The following is a 20023-nucleotide window of genomic DNA, read 5'->3' on the forward strand; positions in this document are numbered from 1 at the left end:
TCCAGGCCATAGATTTTCATAAAATCATCTCATTATTCAACTTTTTTTAAGCAATAGCTTTGTCTATTAATGGTGACCACTAAGGATGTAGGTCAAATTGGAGACGAATGAAAAGTTACAGAAAAGTTAACCTTTCAATGACATATGGCTTAACTCACAACTGCTAATACCATGGGAGAGACTCAAGACTGGGCCTAATGTGCCAGCGTATGGTGTTTCAGATTAGTCTCTTACTAGAAAGGAGAGCTGAAATCACTAACTACATTATAATCAGACTCTCAATCTAAACTTGAACTCTGGTCCCAGGGAAAAGTGAATTCTTTAAACCCATTAATGTAACTAGATTAAATATTTTTGTTGGATTTATTAATTTAGTCCACATGAAACAGCACTTGTTAAATTACCTAAAAGTATTTTTAGAAGTCTAGCATTTGCATTAAATATCTTTCTGTTATCTAATTGAGGATAGGAAATTGACTTGTGCTCTCAGTCAGGATTGCTTGCTTTATATATATAAAAACAAACCCCACATTATTTCTTGCTACCCCCCTATCTGGAGAAGCATATTTGGCTAAAGGAGAAAAATTACTCAAAAACCACACATAATTTAAGGGACGCAGTAATTCTGCATTGTATACGTCAGCAGCTGTCTTCATCTAAATCAGCAAAGCTAATTTCAAAATTACCTGTTCATCACTGGATCAAAGGCTTCCACTGAGTTGAGGTATGCATTGCCATTATGCCCACCAACTGCAAAAATTTTACCCATTAGTGTTGCTATGCCAACTCCACCCCTGGGGGTTGTAAGTTCTGCTACATACTCCCACTTATTATTGCGAGGATCAAACCGTTCAACGGAGCTCAATGGAGAGTTGTCATCAAAGCCACCTGCAAAGAAAAAACATTACATAACTGTTTGCTAGGAGGGAGATTTTAATAATCCTGGATTCAGACTGCATGATATTCAATCGGTTGACTATACACTAGCCACATAATTCAAACATGGGTGCCTGAAGTTAAGTTCCTAAAAATCAATCTTTAGCTAGCAGTACGTGGCATAAGTTTTCAGGGTGTAAAAGTTAAAAGGGACTGGCAGGTGCTCACCTCTGAAGGGACAGTCTGGCATAGGTGCTTTAATTTTAGGCCCTTATATGTGAAAATGTTAGCCACACTATCATAGTGCTCTTAAGGCAACTTTTTGCTGTTTGCTTTTAATTCTTTACCTCACAAAGTATGTAGATAGTCCTTTTGTTTGGGGCCTAATTCACATGAATACAGTCTTGTAGGCATGTGTGCTTGTACTTTCTATTTAAGTAATTTTCTGGCTGCCTTGTTTTTGCAGACTATTCAAGCTATTCCACATTTCACAATATGCCAGAAAATAAATTTCAGTAAATGCTGAAAGCTGCTTTAGATCCACAGAGAATCATACAATACTAGAACCGGAAGGGACCTTGAGAGGTCATCAAATCCAGTCCCCTGTCCTCATGGCAGGACGAAGCAATGTCTAGAGCAGCGGTCTCCAACCTTTTTACACCCAAGATCACTTTTTAAATGACAGAACAAGCCAAGATCTACTGCCCCACCACTTCCTCGAAGCCCCTCCCTTCCCTCTCTATTCTCCTCCTCTCCATCACTTGCTATCCCCAATCCTTATACTGCTGCTTTTTTCCCCCAATTCTTCTGTAGGAAGAGGTTTTTCCAACATTTGGCCTGTCTAGACTGGACCAAATGTCAGAAAAACCCCTTCTTTTGGAAGCCTCCATATTCCTCGTGGAAGGAGGAATATAGGGGTTACTGAAAGAGCACGTTTGCTCTTCTACTAAAAAAAGCGGAAGAACAAATGCACCCCTGGATGCAGAAGAGCTTTTCTGGGATATCTCCGGAATTCTGAAAAACTCCTGCAGTCTAACCTTACCCTCGCTGGGTTGAGGCAGGATGTGTGGGCTCTGGGGTGGGAACGAGGGATTTGGGTGTAGGAAGGGGTGAGAGATGCAAGCTCTGGGAGGAAATCTGGATGCAGGAGGAGGTGAAGAAGGGGACGCTGAGTCAGGGAGGGGGCTTCAGGCCAGGCAGTGTTGGGGTCAGATGTAGGGTTAGGGTACTAAGCAAGCCACAGGCTTGTGGATATGAGGGTGCAGGAATTTGGGTTGAGGTATGTGAGGGGCTCAGGGCAGGTGGTTCCATTGTATGATAGATTCAGATCAAGGGTCTGGGGAAAGGGGGAGTGCAGCAGTGTTATGATGCTGTGGGCAGATGGGGGCTTGGCCCCAACTGAGGGTTTGTTGGCCAGGCTTCATCATATATATATATAGTAGCCCAGTGTCTGAGACTCTGTAACAACGAAATGCTGGCTGTTCCCTCTGAGGGGCGTTGTTGCCTGAAATGCTGGCTGTTCCCTCTGGGAGGCCTGTGCTGCCTGGGGAGTGCGGGTCCCAAACGGCTGCTTGCTCCCCTGCTGCGGCCCGGCTGAGCAGCACAGAAGTGACGTGCGGTGTGACAGCGTCTCCAGGCCCCGCCCCCTGGCCATGAACGTCACTGCCCCGCCCCCCTTCGCCTCCCACCATGGCGCTCGACTGACTTCTGTACCGCTCAGCCAGGTCGCCAAGTGGAAGCAAGTGGAGCAAGCAACCATTTGGGCTCCGCGCTCCCCATGCAGCACGGGGAGTGCGGAGCCCAAACGGCCGTTTGGGCTCCGCAGTCCCCCGAGTGAGAGGCAGGAGCGGGAGGAGAAGAGAAAGAGAGACAGAGAGAGAGGCAGGAGGCGAAGGAGAGCCTGGGGGGGGGGAGGCAGAGAGAGAGAGAGAGAGAGAGAGGCAGGAGGCGAAGGAGAGCCTGGGGGGGGGGGAGGCAGAGAGAGAGAGAGAGAGAGAGGCAGGAGGCGAAGGAGAGCTGAGGGGGGAGGGGGGAGGCAGAGAGAGAGAGAGAGAGAGAGAGAGAGAGAGACCGGAGGCTCAGGAGAGAAGACTGACGTGGAGGAGAGACCTGAAAATTCCGTCTTATGATGGGCTAATTGGCTAGTTTTTAAATGAAATACTATATCAAACAAAAAGCTTCTGTATTGTCTTTATTTATGAGAAAGGCAGGGAACCTGTTTTGAGTCAGGGGTCACTGACCTACAGAAAAGTCAGTTGGGGCCACACAAGTGAGATGCAAAATAAAAACTCCTCCAAAACCCCCACAAGCCTCAGTAATGTGGACCCAACTGTGCAGGTGGGAGCAGGGGACATGGTATTGGGGAAGGGTGCCAGGGGGTACTGTGACAGGGGACAGGGTGCCAGGTAGGGTGCCAATGGGTGCCAGGGCAGGGGACAGGGTGCTGGGGCAGATTGCCAATGGGTGCTGGGGCAGGGGACAGGGGACTGGGGCAAGGGACAGAGGACTGGGTGTCAGGGGAGGCAAGGGACAGGGAGCTGGGGTGGGGACAGGGTGCCGGCGGGGCCAGAGGCCAGGGTGCCAGTGGGAGCAGAGTGCCAGTGGGAACAGGGGGCAGGGTGTTGGTGGGGGCAGGGAATCTTCGGCACGCGCCTTCTCCTCCCCCGCCCCAGAGGGGGGAAGCTCCGGCAAGAGCCTCCTCCCGGGACAACTCCTCCCTCCCCTGCAAAGGAGGAAAGCCCCGGCATGTGCTTCTCCCCAGGACTCCTACCTCCTCCCCCGCAGAGGAGGGGAGCCCCAGTGTGTGCCTCCCCCCCCCCGGACAGAAGCCCTTGTGCGCACTTCCCCCTGGGACTCCTCCTCCCGCAGAGGAGGGGAGCCCCAGTGCGCGCTCCCTCCCCAGGACTCCTTCCCCCTTCCCAGCATCTGCTTGCCCTTGGGACTCCTACCTCCACCCCCGCAGAGGAGGGGAGCCCCAGTGTGCACCTCCCCTCCCCTCCGCTCTCTTCCCCCCCCCCCCCGAAGCCTGAGCATGCGCCTTCCACCTGGACTCCTACCTCCTCCCAGCACGCCACAGACCTGGAGGAGGGGAGCAGGCAGTGCACTTTCAGAAACACCAGAAGTGGGGCACAGCTGCCAGACTTCCCTCTACCCCGCGGGAAGTCAGCACTACCTCCATTTTCGAGGTAGGTAGAGGGGCTTCTTGGGGATGGGGGGAATTGGGAGGGCCCTGAACTTCTCACGATCGACTGGTCGAGCCCTCCAGATCGACCAGCCGATTGCGATCGATGGGTTGGTGACCACGGGTCTAGACCATCCCTGATAGATGTCTGTCTAACTTGCTCTTAAATATCTCCAGAAATGGAGATTCTACAACCTCCCTAGGCAATTTATTCCAGTGTTTAACCACCCTGACAGTTCGGAAGTTTTTCCTAATGTCCAAACTAAGCCTCCCTTGCTGCAGTTTAAGCCCATTGCTTCTTGTTCTATCCTCAGAGGCTAGGAAGAACAATTTTTCTCCCTTCTCCTTGTGAAATCCTTTTACATACCTGAAAACCGTTATCATGTCCCCTCTCGGTCTTCTCTTTTCCAAACTAAACAAGCCCAATTCTTTTAGTCTTCCTTCATAGGTCATGTTCTCTAGAACTTTAATCATTTTTGTTGTTCTTCTCTAGACCTTTTCCAATTTTCTACATCTTCTTTGAAATGTGGTGCCCAGAACTGGACACAATACTCCAATTGAGGCCTAATCAGTGCAGAGTAGAGCAAAAAAATGATTTCTCGTGACTTGCTCACAACACTCCTGTTAATGCATTCCAGAATCATATTTGCTTTTTTTGCAACAGTGTCACACTGTTGGCTCATATTTAGCTTGTGGTCCACTATTGATGCTTAGATCCCTTTCTGCAGTACTCCTTCCTAGATAGTCGCTTCCCATTCTGTATGTGTGAAACTGATTGTTCTTTCCTGAGTACTTTGCATATGTTCTTATTTACCTTATATCTTTCATCCTATTTACCTCAGACCATTTCTCCAGTTTGTCCAGATCATTTTGAATTATGCTTCAAAGCAGTTGCAATCCTTCCCAGCTTGGTATCATCTGCAAACTTAATAATTCTATTCTCTTTGCCAAAATCTAAATAGTTGATGAAGATATTGAACAGAACCGGTCCCAAAACAGACCCCGGTGGAACCCCACTTATTATGCCCTTCCAGCAGGATTGTGAACCATTAATAACTACTCTCTGAGAACAGTTAGCCAGCCAGTTATGCACCAGGTGTATTTGCCTAGTTTATTGATAAGAAGATCATGTGAGACTATATCAAATGCCTTACTAAAGTCTAGGTAAACCATGTCCACCACTTCTTCCTTATCCACAAGACTTGTTAGTCTATCAAAGAAAGCTATCAGATTGGTTTGACTTGATTGTTCTTTACAAATCCATGCTGGCTGTTACCTATCACCTTAATTTCATCCAGATGTTTGCAGATCACTTCCTTACTTAGTTGCTACATTATCTTCCCTGGCATAGAAGTTAAACTGGTCTGTAGTTTCCTGGGTTGTTCTTATTTCCCTTTTTATAGATGCACACTATATTTGCCCTTTTCCAGTCTTCTGGAATCTCTCCTGTCTTCCATGATTTTTCAAACATGATAGCTAAAGACTCAGATATCTCCTTTATCAGCTCCTTGAGTATTCTAGAATGCATTTCATCGGGAGACTTGGTGACATCTAACTTTTCTAAGTAATTTTTAACTTGTTTTTTTAAATTTTATCTTCTAAATCTACTCCATTTCCCCTAGCATTCACTATGTTAGGCATTCCTTCATCATCAGACTTCTTGGGGAAGACTGATAGAAAAATCATTAAGCATCTCTGCTATTTCCAAGTTTCCTGTTATTGTTTCTCCCTGTTCACTGAACAATGGGCCTGCCTTTCCTTGGTCTTCCTCTTGCTTCTAATATACTTATATAATGTATTCTTGTTAGTCTTCATGTCTCTTGCTAGTTTGAGCTGACTTTGTGCCTTTGCCTTTTTAATCTTGCTCCTGCATACCTGTATTGTTTACTTTGTAATTTGAGCTAGTTTCCACTTTTCTATTTTTAGATCATGAAAGATCACCTGGTTAAGCCATGATAATCTTTTGCCTTACTTTCTATCTTTCCTACACAAGAGAATAGTTTGCTTTTGGGTCCTTAATAATGTCCCTTTGAAAAACTACCAACTCTCTTCAGCTGTTTTTCCTCTTAGTCTTGCTTCCCATGGGATCTTACCTACCAGCTCTCTGAGTTTACTAAAATCTGCCTTCCTGAAATCCATTATCTTTATTTTGCTGTTCTCCCTTCTACCATTCCATAGAATCATGAATTCTATGATTTCATGATCACTTTCACCCAAGCTGCCTTCCACTTTCAAATTCTCAACCAGTTCCTCCCTATTTGTTATAATCAAATCTAGAACAGCTTCCCCCCGGTAGCTTTCTCAACCTTCTGAAATAAAAATATATGTTCAACATCTTTATTAATGACCTGGATGAAGGGATGGCTTGCACCCACAGCAAGTCTGCGGATGACACTAAGCTAGGGGGGGAGATAGATACGTTGGAGAGTAAGGATAGGGTCCAGAGTGACCTAAACAGATTGGAGGATTGAGTCAAAAGAAATCTGATAAGGACACATGCAGAGTCCTCCACTTGGGACAGAAGAATCTAAAGCACTACTCCAGGCTGGCGACTGACAGCAATTCAGCAGACAAGGACCTGGGAATTACAGTGGATGAGAATCTGGATAGGAGTCAACAGTGTGCCCTTGTAGCCAAGAAGACTGACAGCATATTAGGATGCATTAGGAGGAGAATTGCCAGCAGATCTAGATAAGTGATTCTTCCCCCTTATTCGGCACTGGTGAGGCCACATCTGGAGTATTATGGCCAGTTCTGGGCCCCGCATTATAGGAAAAATGTGGACACATTGGAAAGGGTCCACCAGAGGGCAACCAAATGATTTGGTGGTTGGAACATATGATTTATGAGGAAAGGCAGAGGGATTTGGTCTTCTTTAGCCTCCAGAAGAGAAGACTGAAGGGGGTTTGATGGCAGCCTTCAACTACCTGCAGGGGAATTGCAAAGAGGATGGAGAGAGGCTGTTTTCAGCGGCGACAGATGACAGAACAAGGAACAATGGTCTCAAATTGCAGTGGGGGAGGTCTAGGTTGGATTTGGGAAAAACTAGGAGGGTGGTGAAGTACTGGAATGGGTTACCTAGGGAGATGGCAGAATCTCCCTCCCTGGAGGTTTTTAAATCCTGGCTTGACAAAGCCTTGGCTGGGATGATTTAGTTGAGGTTGATCCTGCTTTGGGTAGGCTAGACTTGATGATCTCCTGAATGCACATTTTTAAACTTACCACATCAGAACAGCATTCGCCCCGCTTCCCCCCAAAAAAGCTTCACTGAAAATCTACATTGGTATAGGACAAAGTTAGAGATCAACTAGGAAGAAATACTCCTACTCACCTACAACATATAAGCAACCACGGAGTTCACTAACCCCATTGCCAGCTCTTCGTTGACCCATCTCTTTCACTTCTATCCACTTATCCAGATGGGGATCATATCTCTCTACACTAGAGAGAGAGGCTACACCATCATTGCCACCAACAGCATATACATAGTTCTAAAGGGAGATTAAGCAGAGAAGTTTTGTGCATAGAGCTAGTCTTTTATATGAAAAGTCAACAGAATTTTTGTAGCAAAATTCTTCACCACACTGTATCACCCAGGTCCTTTTCAGGGCTTTTTTTTTTTTTTTTTTCCCTAAATGAACAGTGATTGTATAGGAATATATGCTGCTCCTGGAATGGCTGTCAGGGATCAGATAATTGTACTGCGTAGAATGCTTGTATTACTATCATGACCAAAAAGTTAAAAATACAGCCTAGTATATCTATTTCACAAATGTATCTCTCTACTATTTTTCTATGTAATCCTTAGAAGACTGAAATTTGTCCATGTGAACACATTGATTTGTTATGAGTGCCGCATGCGTTTTTTAAAATTTGATGATGAGGGTTATTTTGGACTTTAAAAACAGTAAAAAAAAATTTACATACCCTTTACTAAGTATCACACTGTATCATTCATTTAGTGATACATTTTGCCTACCTAAATCCACTTGCTGTCTTAATTGGAAACAGTGTTTATTGCCTGTCTTCAACTGTTTGCATATACTGTAAATAAAGATGCCATACTGCAGGCTAACTTTCATTAGTGAGTAAAATTATTTCAATGTTTATATAAAGTGTGAAGTATTTTGGAAATGTTATGAAATTATAGTAGACCAGCTTTTTCCAATGCTTTGTACATTTATGCTGGTTCTTTTATGTATCTGCAGCTGATTGACTGACAAATCCTATTTGGTACTGTAAGCCTGTAGGGCTTTGAGAGGGATGCGTCCCCCTTGGGGGTCAGTGGGTGGCCACTCCACCCCATTACCCCCTGCTTAGTCTCTTGGGAAATCAGTCTTGGCGTTCAGCTCTTCAGGACTGCTGGCAAGTCAATGAACAGTCCAGAGCCAACGCCGCTACTCAGGGCGGGTGGCAAACAGGTACACAGTTCTGAGCCCCAAGCCTCAGTTCAGGGCAGGGCAACAAGCAAAAAGTCCAGAGGCCCAAGCCTCAGTTTGGGGCAGGACAGCAAACAAAGAGTCCCAAAAGGCAAGCCCTTGATCAGGGTGTGGCAGTAGGTAAATACAGTTTGAAAGCCAGGTCCAGGCTCAGGGTGTGGCAGCAAAACAAACAGTTCAAAAGACATGGTAAGCGCACCCAGCTGGGTCCCCTTGCTCAAGCAGGGGTCTGGCAGGTGCAGGCTGCTGTGGAGTAACAGCCGAGGTGGTGGAGTGGCAAGGGGACGCGGGCCCACACACTCCAACACGTCCGAGCCCAGGGCCGTAGTAGCAGCCGAACCATCTGCTGCTGGGTCAGCGGGGATCCGCTACGAAACATGCTGCTCTGGTTCTGGCTCAGCCACAGAGTGGTTAGTCACCCCGGGCTTCTTCTCTTCTCCCCCTCGGGTGATATTCATAACCGTGGCTTTTCTCTTTTAATTTGGCCATAATTAAAAGTTGGTTTTGAGCATGCCAGCCTACTGATCATAGACTCAGGATCAATACACTACTTATTCGAATGTTACGACAAACATTCTGGAGTTTGGTTGGAACACAAATGATGAACACCCTGAACTTTTGCAGAAATTATATAGTAATTTAAAGCCTTATTTTAAAGAGAGTCCCTTGTACTTGTACAGTGCCACCTCATGAAAAGTCAGGACATTATTTCAATGCTGACTCAGAAGGAAGCATTAACTTACCACAAGGGCAACTGAACCAACTCCTCCTCTGGGCGTATTCATTGATGCTACTCCACTCCATTGATCAGATTCAATGTCATATCTCTCCACATCACTGAAGCAAGTGTTGTCATCTAACCCTCCTATGGCATAAATGGGTCCACCAAGGGAGGCGAGAGCAATTCCTCTCCTAATAAAATCATAGCATCAGCACTTGAATGTATCCTTGAAGATGTTAGGCAAAGGCATTTAGACCAAGTACAATTTTCTCTGACTGGCAACTGATCCAAAATATGGGAAATAAAGTGTAATGAAAACCAAAGGAAAAATTAAGGAACTTAAATATTTCTTTGCTCAGTAAATATAGCAAGTTGACTGCTGGTACAGTATTAGCTTCATAAGTAGTTTAGCTTATTTTTAGAGGGTGTGCCCATCTTAAGGCCCCAATCTGCCTCACGATCCCCCAAAAGAGATCTCTTCATCCAGAACCTCACTACCAGTAACTAGAGGTTAGTGTTACTGTAACTAGAAAGGCTAGCTGATCTTAATTTATGGGAGGCAGCTATCCGTTCAGCTACAAGATAATCACACAATCCAAAAACAAAGTTGGAAGCAAGGAAATATTTAAGATTTAACCCACTGCAATGTAAAACAAATGTATTGTTTAAAAAAAATGTAATGAATTCTATGAATACAAGGGTTCATGCTAGGAGTAAGTATATAACTGCATGAATCATGGATTAACTGTTGTTAAGGTTCAATAGGGCAATTTAGATCTCCCTTCAGAGTTATTAATGCCAATATCAATGGTACACTATTCACATTTGGAAGGGTTCCTTTTGCTTTTGCTCTGATACCCTGAATCTTTATAGACAAAGCAAGCAATATGCAATGAATGATTAGATTCTGGAATTCTGCAGTAACTTTTGGATTCTATGGCTGTGGAATTCAAATGTGGGCCCATGTGGACTGCGTAAATATATACAAAACATACAAATTAAAGTTTCTAATCATATGCAACACTACCTTTACTTTTGTCACCAAAGTTTTAGATTAGAAAGTTCTACTCATCAACAGCTAGTGGTTAGTATTGGCTGTACTGTCCAGACAGAGCCTGTGTGATGGGGTGCATAAAGCCTGAACTTCCTGCTAGAGGCGTTTCAGCACCCTGGCCAGCAGCAGAAGCAGCGGAAAGGTGCTCCGAGCAGGGTAGAGGGACAGCCTCCACTGCAGCCAACCAGGATGCTGCAGGCTGCTATATAAGGAGCTGCTAGTTAAGGCCTGTCAGTTCCAACCTGGAGCTCAACTCAGGCAGACTTCTGGGCTGACTGGGAACACCAGCCCTTTGGACAGCTCTGAGTATCTAAGTGGAGCTAGATCCTTTGGCTAGCCAGCAGCAACTCTGAGGAATCCTGGAACAAGGGAAACTTTGCAACTAGGACCTAGAGAAGGGCTGGATGAAATGGCATCCTGGAGAAGTTGCCCGGGGACACGAACAGAATTACAGACTCTGAAACCTGGCAGGTAACTGCTACATATAGGGTCCCTGGGCCGGGACCCAGAGGAGTGGGCAGTCCTGGGTCCCCCCCCCAAACCCTTACAAACTACACCCAAATGAGGGGGTAAAGAGGAGGCCTGAACCTCAGCCACGGACTGGACTGTGCTTCACCTGCAAGCAGGCGAGATAATTATTGTGAGACCCCTTTCAGCCATTAAGGGGCACTCACAGACAGGACTGAACCTGTTACAGCCTGGTATAGCCATAGTCTGAGAGAAGTCCACTTAAACTTGAAGTGCTTCTGAAATATTTCCTAAGGAACCTCCTTCAATGCTCTATGGCTAGAAGCAACTGCATCTCCTGGAAGAGAAGGGTCCCTAAAGAGAGACAGAAAAAGGGGGTGGAAGGGCAGAAGGACACAGAACTGAAGGGAATATCCCCTTTCTACTGTGTGAAGCACCCACTGGTTTGAGGTGAATATGGATGTTAAAATGTGTTTAATTTTGTAAACATGTAACTGCTGTAAATTTCAATGGTCACCCATTTACATGCAGGAGAGCAGGTGGGAGCAGCAGTGTGGTGGGGGGACGAGAGGAGACAGCTCCATGGGAGCTAGCTCCACACATATCCCGGCTCCTGCCTGCTCCTCACAGCCTCTGATATAGTGGCAGCAGGAGTGAGGCTATCTATCTGTATCCATTAGTATTAACTGGTGAGTCCAGGCTCATCCATTAACCATGTAAACGGCTATGTGTTCACATCCCTAGAGGTGATAAGGGATAGAATAAGAATAGGAAGGGGATAGTCAGGACAAAAAGATAATGTTCAGAGACCAGGCTGGGCTACATGTCAACGAGGATTTTAGCTGCCCTTCATTTTGGCCAGAGAACTGGCACAGTCTCCTTCTGCCACTTCTATTATGCCTTCTGGTGTTGTATGGGTGGTTCTGTAGCCAAAATCTCTAAGAAAGATTTGGTTCTATAGCTAAAATCACGGTCTACTTCGAGTGGAAGATGTGTAAAGGCCTAAGGACCTTAGGGTGGCCCTGGAGTCCTTGAGGCTATTTAACCTCTTATGTCTTCTCATAGAAGAGGTTCAATCCCTCAGGACATGTCTACACAGTAGGGCTAAACTCGAAATAAGCTACACAATTTGAGCTACATCAATTGCATAGCTTAAGTTGAAATAGCTTATTTTGACTTTGGGCAAGTCTACACAGCATTTATTTCAAAAACTTCAAAAATTACAATGAGGTTTATAGAAGTCAGAGTAAGAAGCCCACTATTTTGACTTTATTTTGAAATAACGGGCTTGGTGGGTAGATGTACACTACGCTATTTTGGAATAACTGACATTATTCCGAAATAATGCTGCTGTGTAGACATGCCTTCACAGGGCAGGTCCTGAATAGTCTGTTGGTCCCAACACCTTGAGCCATGACCCTCTTCTCATGGTCACCTGAGTTGCATCATCTGCTGAATCAAGGGCTGCCTGTAGGGACACTTGAGAGATCACCTGCTTTTTTCACTTGAGAGATCATCAAAATACCAAATAAATCCATTTCACCCTGTGTAAAAGTTTTACACAGAGAAAGCTCATAAGTTCAACCCCTTTATCAATGAAAGAGATGCACAGTGGTTGCTCCTCCCCACATAGCAATTAAATAATTAAAGTGTTTTTATTAAGTATAAACATAGGATTTAAGTTATTGCAATTGAAACAGACAGATCAAAGTAAGTTACTAAGTTTAAAAACAGACACCAGCTAATTCTAATATACTAAGAAACTTGTTATATGTAAATTCTTATCCTAAGCAGTTGATCTTATCTTAGGTAAAATTTTTCACAGGAGGGGAACCTGCTTCTGCAGGCTAGATCCAGCTGCTGGCTTACTTTGTTCCAGCCCCCACCAAGGCTTGGGGCTTCCGGCCACAGCAGGGTGAGCTGGCATTCATGCTCCAGCCCCAGGTCAAGACTCCAAGCCATGAGCATGTTAAGTGAGGAGGAGCAGAATATATTATTTTATTTCTTTCTGTGCTTCTCATTTGGGGGTCAGGTCAGTGAGCTCGGCATGTGTGGGTTTTTTTTTTTTTTTTTGCTTCTCCTGATTTATTTTTCTGAGAGCCAGTGGCCCTCGACCCAGAAAAGGTTCCAGAAAGAGGGACCTTTACTCTGTCCTGGGTCTACAGCTTTTTTCAGAGTTTTTTAGAATCCTGTGTTTTCAGGTTTCTGCATCTAGGTAGGTGGGGGATGCCAGTGAAGGAGCCGGAATTGGAGTTTTGGACAGTTAATGGCTTCGGCACTGACAACGAAAGTGGGACTGGTGCAGGCATTGGTTTTAACATCAGAATTGAGGGCACTGGTGCTACTAATGATGCAGAAAGCATCTGTTGGTTCAGCAAGATGAATGACATGAACACCACCTACAAAGAACAAGATTCTGTCCATGGGGCACAAAAGGGCAGGATTCTGCCACTGCGGCAGCCAGCGTTCTGGTTGGAATCTCTGACACCTGGAGTAAGAGTGATGACTCTACTCTGGTTGTGCTCTGAACAGCAGGAGTCTGACTCCAAAGCCTCAGAGTATGAAAACCAGGGCAGAACTGAACCCCTGGATGTCGAAAGTTGGGAGTCTGGTGATCTGCTCCTATGCCTGGAGATCAAGGCCATGGATGCTGAGGTGAAGGGGAGCAGCATGACATCCCCAAGGAGAGGATCAGGCAGGGCACTAGAGGTGTTAGTGCTGTCTTGCTCCTGGGTGACGAAAATGGAGCCATGAGGGCGAAGGTGTCCTGGGCCGCTTAGAATGCCTCTTGCATTCACAGTAGCAACAGGTCTCAGGCGCCACTAGGGAGCATGTCTGGCCTGGACTTAACCAGCCTCCCTGTCAGCAGTCAACATAGCCACACTGTGTGTCTCCATGCCGTGGCCTGACTGACAGCAGTGGCTGAACTTAAGGTCTATGGGCAGGAGACCAGCTCCTCTTGACCCTCCTCTTCTGCACCAGTGACTGCAAATGGTACCAAAGAGTAGAATGTTCCTGTGACATGCAGTGATGGTGCCAAGGCTCACTGGTCACATCTTTTTTTGGCACCTGGTCCGTTGAAGGGGGCACTGGAGCTATACACTGAGGAAGAAGTGCTAATGTCAGGTACTACAGCACTGGGGTTTGACTGAGGTTGGAGTACAATCTTTAAGAGGAGGATTTTCACCCACTGTTCATGCTTTTGTAGAGTCTTTGGTCACAATTCTTGATAAATCTTTCTGGTGACCTTCACCCAGACACCTGAGGCATGATGTGAGGGGGTTGCTTTCTGGCATGCACTTCACGTAGTCCTTGCAAGTCTTGAATGCTGGCAGCCACAGCATGCCCCAGAGGTAGAAAAAAAATGGGGAAGACCACTGTAACAGAAATTTAACACTAATATACTCAATAACTATTGAATGTCTAACTACAAGAACTATGTATCTGCCCTCTTTGGGTCTTCCTGACTGGTCCTGAACAAGGGAGTTTGCTGAACCAGGGGAAGTCTGGGACAGGGGCGCCAACCTCTCCACTGGGCTCCTCTGCCCAGCTCTGCTGCCCCATGAGCTCTGCCAGCCTACACAGGATCTGGGAGCTCCGCCAGCCTCCCAACCCTCACCCTGCGGGTTCTGCTGCCCTGCAAGCTGTGGGCTCTACCGCTGGCAACCTCTGCCACTGGAGCTCTCTGGCCTGGCAACATGTTGGTTCAACCTGTTTATGGGATCGCAGGAAACTTGACCACATCCATGAAAAGTGAACATTCAGCAAACTAAAATCATGCCAGATGATGGATGTTTCCGGACCAGAGAGTTCTGGACTAGAGAGGTTCAGCCTGTAGTTAAGTTTTGGAATAGGCATCTAAGAGAGGCTGTGAAACCCCATCGAGGCAAGTGTATAAGAATAGGTTAGGGGAGGGAGGATCTGGGTTTAGTTGATCCTTCCTTAGTGCAGGAGGCTGGACTCGATAACTACTCAAGGTTCCTTTCAATCCTCCATTTCAATGATTCTATGGTTTTATGACCAAGGGGGAAAACCTGCAGCTTGATTTGAATGTTAAACACCTACACCAACCTACAAAAATCTCTGCCAAGGGTTGCTCTGTAGCCAAAGAGGGGAAAAAAGGCCTTGGGCTAAAATTGAGCAACAAATGAGAAACACTTGCCAAGTATTTAAACCCATTTAACTACAGATAAGAGATTCTAGCCAAGACACTCAGATGCTGCTGAAATGTTAGCGCTCTCTTCTCCATAACAAAACAATCCTACATGCTCCGAACATATGCTCCCGCGTATTGCTCTGCGTAAGTCTGAGGGTGTGAAGAGCAGACTTGGGTTTGGTTTGCTATGCAGGTTTCTCACACACCCAACATAGCTGGTGCCCTGATCCTCTGCTGTTTCAGACCTAGGGTCTGGTACAGGTCTGCCAATGCACTGCAGTCCGAGCTGGGACTCTGATATCCAAGGAGACTATTTATTTACGCACGCAGACCTGTTACTGTAACCTTTTCTACACACCCATGGGTCTCTTTATCCGCCTGTCGTGTCTTGTCACAATCCAGGAGAATGAACTCTCTGGAGCAGCGGCTGCCTCTCTTTCACTTCTCGGCACGGTACCTTGCCCAATGGGGCTCTGATTTCTGACTGACTCTCCCAGTTGCTGCAGCAAGATATATAATAGCAGAAGCCTCTCTTTCTCCCAGCGCTAGTCCTTGAGCCAGGACCACCAACCAAACCAGGCTGTGTGGTGTGTTTGGTTAAGAGGAAAAATGGAAACCAGGTGAAATCACACTCATTTTTCACTTGGGGCCTGAGCTGTGACTCCAGAGGGGAAGAGCTAGGGTGTGACTACATTGTACTGCTTCACTGGTCCCAGCCACGTGTGTGTAAAGACAAAATGCCACGGCCATTAGTATTTACAGATTAAATGATGCTACAGATGGGGTTTATTTGCCACCCACACAGACACATATGCTGGTGAACCTGAGCCTGTCGTGGAAAGTAAGGGAGAACACCCTGCCTCCAAGATGTTCTTTTTGTTATTACTCTGTTTCCTTTTAAGACTCCGGTTGTTGCCTAACCATATTTCTTTATCTTGACCACTGTTCCCTATAACGTGTGCACTTGGGCAGCCACCTAGGAGAGATGCAAATGCTGATTAGCAGAGTGCCCACAGCCAGCAGCATGTGTTTCTACTGATGGTGCACATTCACATATGCCTTGGTGCACATAACAAAATTCATTATGCACATGGATGGAAACATTTAAAGGGAACATTGGTCCTGACTGCCACTATAAGTTCAGGATAGCGCCTCAGCTCTCACTGATATATCAGTCCTGCCAATGTAAGGCAACAGATGGATTGATAAAGCACTGTTGCTGCCTAACTGGAAAGTGTGCCCCCTTTTCCCTTGAAAATGATGCCATTTCTTTAAAACTTAATTTATAAACAGGCTGGATCCATCCCCAAGATGGGAAGTTCTTCTGGATAGGGACTGAATATTTGCTACATGTTTGTACAGTGCCTTGCACCAGAAGGTTGGCACTACAACCATCCAAATGATAATTGGGAGAAAGACAAGTTGGGGAGATGAGGCACATAGAAGCAAGGACCTCTGGAACATACAGACTGTATAGCAAAGATCTCAAACTCTGTGTCTTTGTTCAGTGTTTCTTTCACAGAAATCCCCTTTATTTGGCATGAGGTAAAATAAAGCAGTAATTACAACAACAAACCGACATGCGTGCATTTGCTTCAAGACCGCTGATTGAGCAATCATGATGCTGAAAAATGATGCATGTCTTATGTGAAGATGTTGGATAAAAGGATCTGCTCATTACACAATGAGGTTTCACTAGCAATCAGCAAATCAGTTAAATAGTTCGTTCCACTCCCAGGTCCTGGTACTATGGTGATTAATGAATTAACATTTGGGCCATGCATTAAGTGGTGCTCAAACTTGTCAAGGTCCTAGGAGCAATCCACTTTTCCTCTTATGTTCAGAAAATCCAGGGCCTGATCCTACTGGCAAATTTCCCCTAGAGGTCAACCCTGAAAGAAGATAACAAGATCTAGCCCTGACCCTTGGAGAGCAGAGAATTAGTCAAACCCTAGGCAAGTGTCTTTCTCCCAAGGAAATCTCTTATCTGCAGAGGAGGCTCAGACAGCTGTGGTGCTGCCTGGGTGACCATCAAAGCTGGGCAAAGACTTTCCTCTGGGACTGAAACATCGCTGGATGAGGGCACTGTGTGCTATTCAACCACCAACTTCTACAACACAGCTATTCCCCGCCCATCCTCTCCTAAACTAACAGCCCCTCCTGCAAATCACGGATCACTTTCCGCTGACGCTTACAGACACACAACTCTTTGGATTAGTGGCTGACAGCTGAACTTGCCACATCAACTGCATCCCTCCACTGACTAGAGCAGGAGTGGCCAACCCATTTAACAAAGAGAGCCAAAACAGCGGTGGAAAAAATGCAGAGAGCTGCACCAGAATTGTCAAAAAAGCCCCCAGAACAAAGCAAACACAAAATAATGAAAAAAAAATTATTATTTTTTTAAAAAACCAGGACACTGCCCCTTTAAAATGTCTGTCATCTTGGGTGCCATTTTTAAAACCCTGCAGCTCCAACAAAGTAAGCACAGGAAAGCCGGAGGAAGAGGGGGAAGCCAGCAGGGGGAGGAGGCTGTTTGGGGCGGGGGGAGCACAGGAGTGGCTTTGAAAGCTGCACTTTTGGGGGACAAGAGCCTGCTGCAGCTCGTGAGCCGCGGGTTGGCCACGGCTGCTGTACTACCTAACTGCTGAGCAACTTGCCAGATTAAGAGCGAAGGAAGTTCCAGCTACTGTCACTTGGCACAAGGAGGAACTGAGGATTAATAGGATCAGCAGGGCCCTATATTGAGCACCGTGAGGGCACTGACCCTATGGAATAGCTGCTAGTCACTGTGTATGTGTGTACACACACCTGACTGTTATGCACATAAACACTGAAGAAAAATTATATCTCTCTCCACCCCCAAAAAGAAAGGTCCTGAGATCTTGCATCTGCTTCTCCAGGTTATCACCGATTCAGACACAATACAGTAATCACCCCACCTACCACAGTGCTTCACATGAGGCATTACTAAAGCTTGAAGGGCCATCCAAGCCCTAATGGAATTTCCTGTTACCAACTTGCTTCTCTAATACAGTGGTTCTCAACCTTTTTTTATACCACAGACTGGCAAACCCATTCACAAACTTTTGGCAGACCAGCAACATTTTATTTGATTATTTGTATAGTCATTATGCAAATAATGCATATGCAAATAAAATGTTACCAGTCCACCAAAATATGTACCCCAGCCATGGCCCCGAGCCGCTACACAGCAGCTGGCTTTAGCTTTGGCAGCTACTGCGGCCCAGCAGCCAGCAGATCAGAGCCCAAAAAATGGTCCGCAGACTGGCAGTTGTGAACTGCTGCTCTAACAGATGACCTGGTTTCTTGGCTTTTTCAAAGTGCTTATGCTTTACTGCTTAAGCCACAGTAGCTGCATGTTTCAGGACTCAGACATGCCTAAGTACTTTCTTGAAATCTATTTTAGACTGCAACAAATTATGGAGGTTTAAAGTAAAAGTAAGTTTTTTAATGGAGATACAGCAAGACGTAAAACAGAAACCTTAGTTAAAGCAGTTTAAAAAATTCTCACTGAAATAAGTGTAAAATAAGTGTAAAACTGCTAATTAAGTTTGTAGCTTTCGTGTTCTCTCTCAAAAAGCAATATGCAACAGAATATTTAGGTATTTCTATCCATGGCTCAGGAAACAAAAGAAGTATACTGATGGAGTAAAAGTAAGACAGTCACAACTAGCCGGGAGAGAGGTTTATCTGAAAAAAAAAATCATCTTTATGTGCCCTTTATTCGTAAACTGCTTTTTTGGTAGCATGGTCTGATGAAATTTCCCTTCACCCAATGTTACACAACTGCTAAGTAATTAGGAAAATCCAATCTGCTTTTTATGATGTTTACAAATAATACAGTAGTTGGAGGCTGACGTAAAGGAATATTATAAGTACATACCACCAGTAATTCTCTAATGTGCATATCTGAGATACATTTCATTACACACTGAAGCAGACTATTATGTTTGTCCGTCCACTCTTTGAAGTGTTACATTATCCTAGTGGGAACATATAAATGCCCTTCATTAATAATTTGGGGAAGGCGAAATAGCATTATGAATACTCCAGAACACAACCCCTCATTGATATCATGGTATACTGTTATACAGGACATAATACAGAATGCGTATGCAAGTACTGACCAAAGTATCTCTTTTCTATAGCTAGCAAAAAATTAAAATTGCCAAGAATCTCAAACAGGATTTTCATCAATTTCAAACCCTGCCTAAGGCAAAAGAAACTAGGCAGCAGCTGAATGCAAGAGCACAAGTTTGCATTCGTAAACTCAAAACAATCAAAAACCTTGGAAATGTCTAAGTCCTGTAACTCAGCTGAGCCTGACTGTTACAACCCTAAGAACTTTTAAAAATGGTATGCACAAAGGAGTGGATAAAAAACTAGGCCACAAAAACTTCCGCATTATTTTCTAAAAGAATTGCTTGCTCCCTTTTTATGGAGATTTACCTCTTCGTGTTCATTGATGCTTTCATCATCCACTTATTAGTGACAGGATCAAACATTTCCATGCTGCCCAAATGCTCATTTCCATCATGCCCACCTACTGCATAGATTTTACCTGAAGAACAGAGAAGCATTTTTATTTAAATGATTGGTAGGTGACACTGGTTCTAGACACACAAGATCATCCCAGACAGTGGGAAATATACAGGCCCAAGCCTATTTTCCAGAATAGCAGCACACTTTTCAGTTGCAAAAAATAAGATTTGAAGGTCACAGACCTAAGAGATCTGTCTTAGCGGCAGTTTTTATAGGACATTTTAACATCTTGATATGAAGTCTTCCGTTTTCATATTGAAAATAACATGCGACAGCATGGCTGCTTTTTTCTTACAATCACAGAATCATAAGGCGGGAAGAGACCTCAGGATGTCATCAAGTCCAACCCTCTGCCCAAAGGAAGACCAGCTTTTGTTTTAGCCTCTAAACAAAATACCAAATTACTTTAAATAAAACAGTATATTTGGAGGCACAAAGGAATGTATACTTTCTAGAAAACGGGTTCTGTTTCAGGAATATGAAGGAAGAGTAACTTAACAGTTGTGGGTTCTCAGCAGCTCTGGAAACTTGTTTTTATCTTAAGCACCCAAAAATTGAGTTA

At 45.1% G+C, this 20023-nt stretch overlaps 1 protein-coding gene across 1 annotated transcript in view; it reads right to left on the minus strand.

Annotated features, from left to right (window-relative positions):
• The window catches only part of KLHL8 (kelch like family member 8), a 72450-nt gene that overhangs the window by 5171 nt on the left and 47256 nt on the right, over nt 1-20023 (minus strand). Inside the window, exons 6-9 of the mRNA XM_006115329.4 lie at nt 19369-19480; nt 9240-9408; nt 7389-7548; nt 687-888 (exon numbers count right to left, since the gene is read on the minus strand). Coding sequence (XP_006115391.2) covers nt 687-888; nt 7389-7548; nt 9240-9408; nt 19369-19480 — 643 coding nt within the window. The remainder of the gene's footprint in view (nt 1-686; nt 889-7388; nt 7549-9239; nt 9409-19368; nt 19481-20023) is intronic.

This window comes from Pelodiscus sinensis, chromosome 5 (genome assembly GCF_049634645.1).
Source record: "Pelodiscus sinensis isolate JC-2024 chromosome 5, ASM4963464v1, whole genome shotgun sequence".
Taxonomy (NCBI): domain Eukaryota; kingdom Metazoa; phylum Chordata; order Testudines; family Trionychidae; genus Pelodiscus; species Pelodiscus sinensis.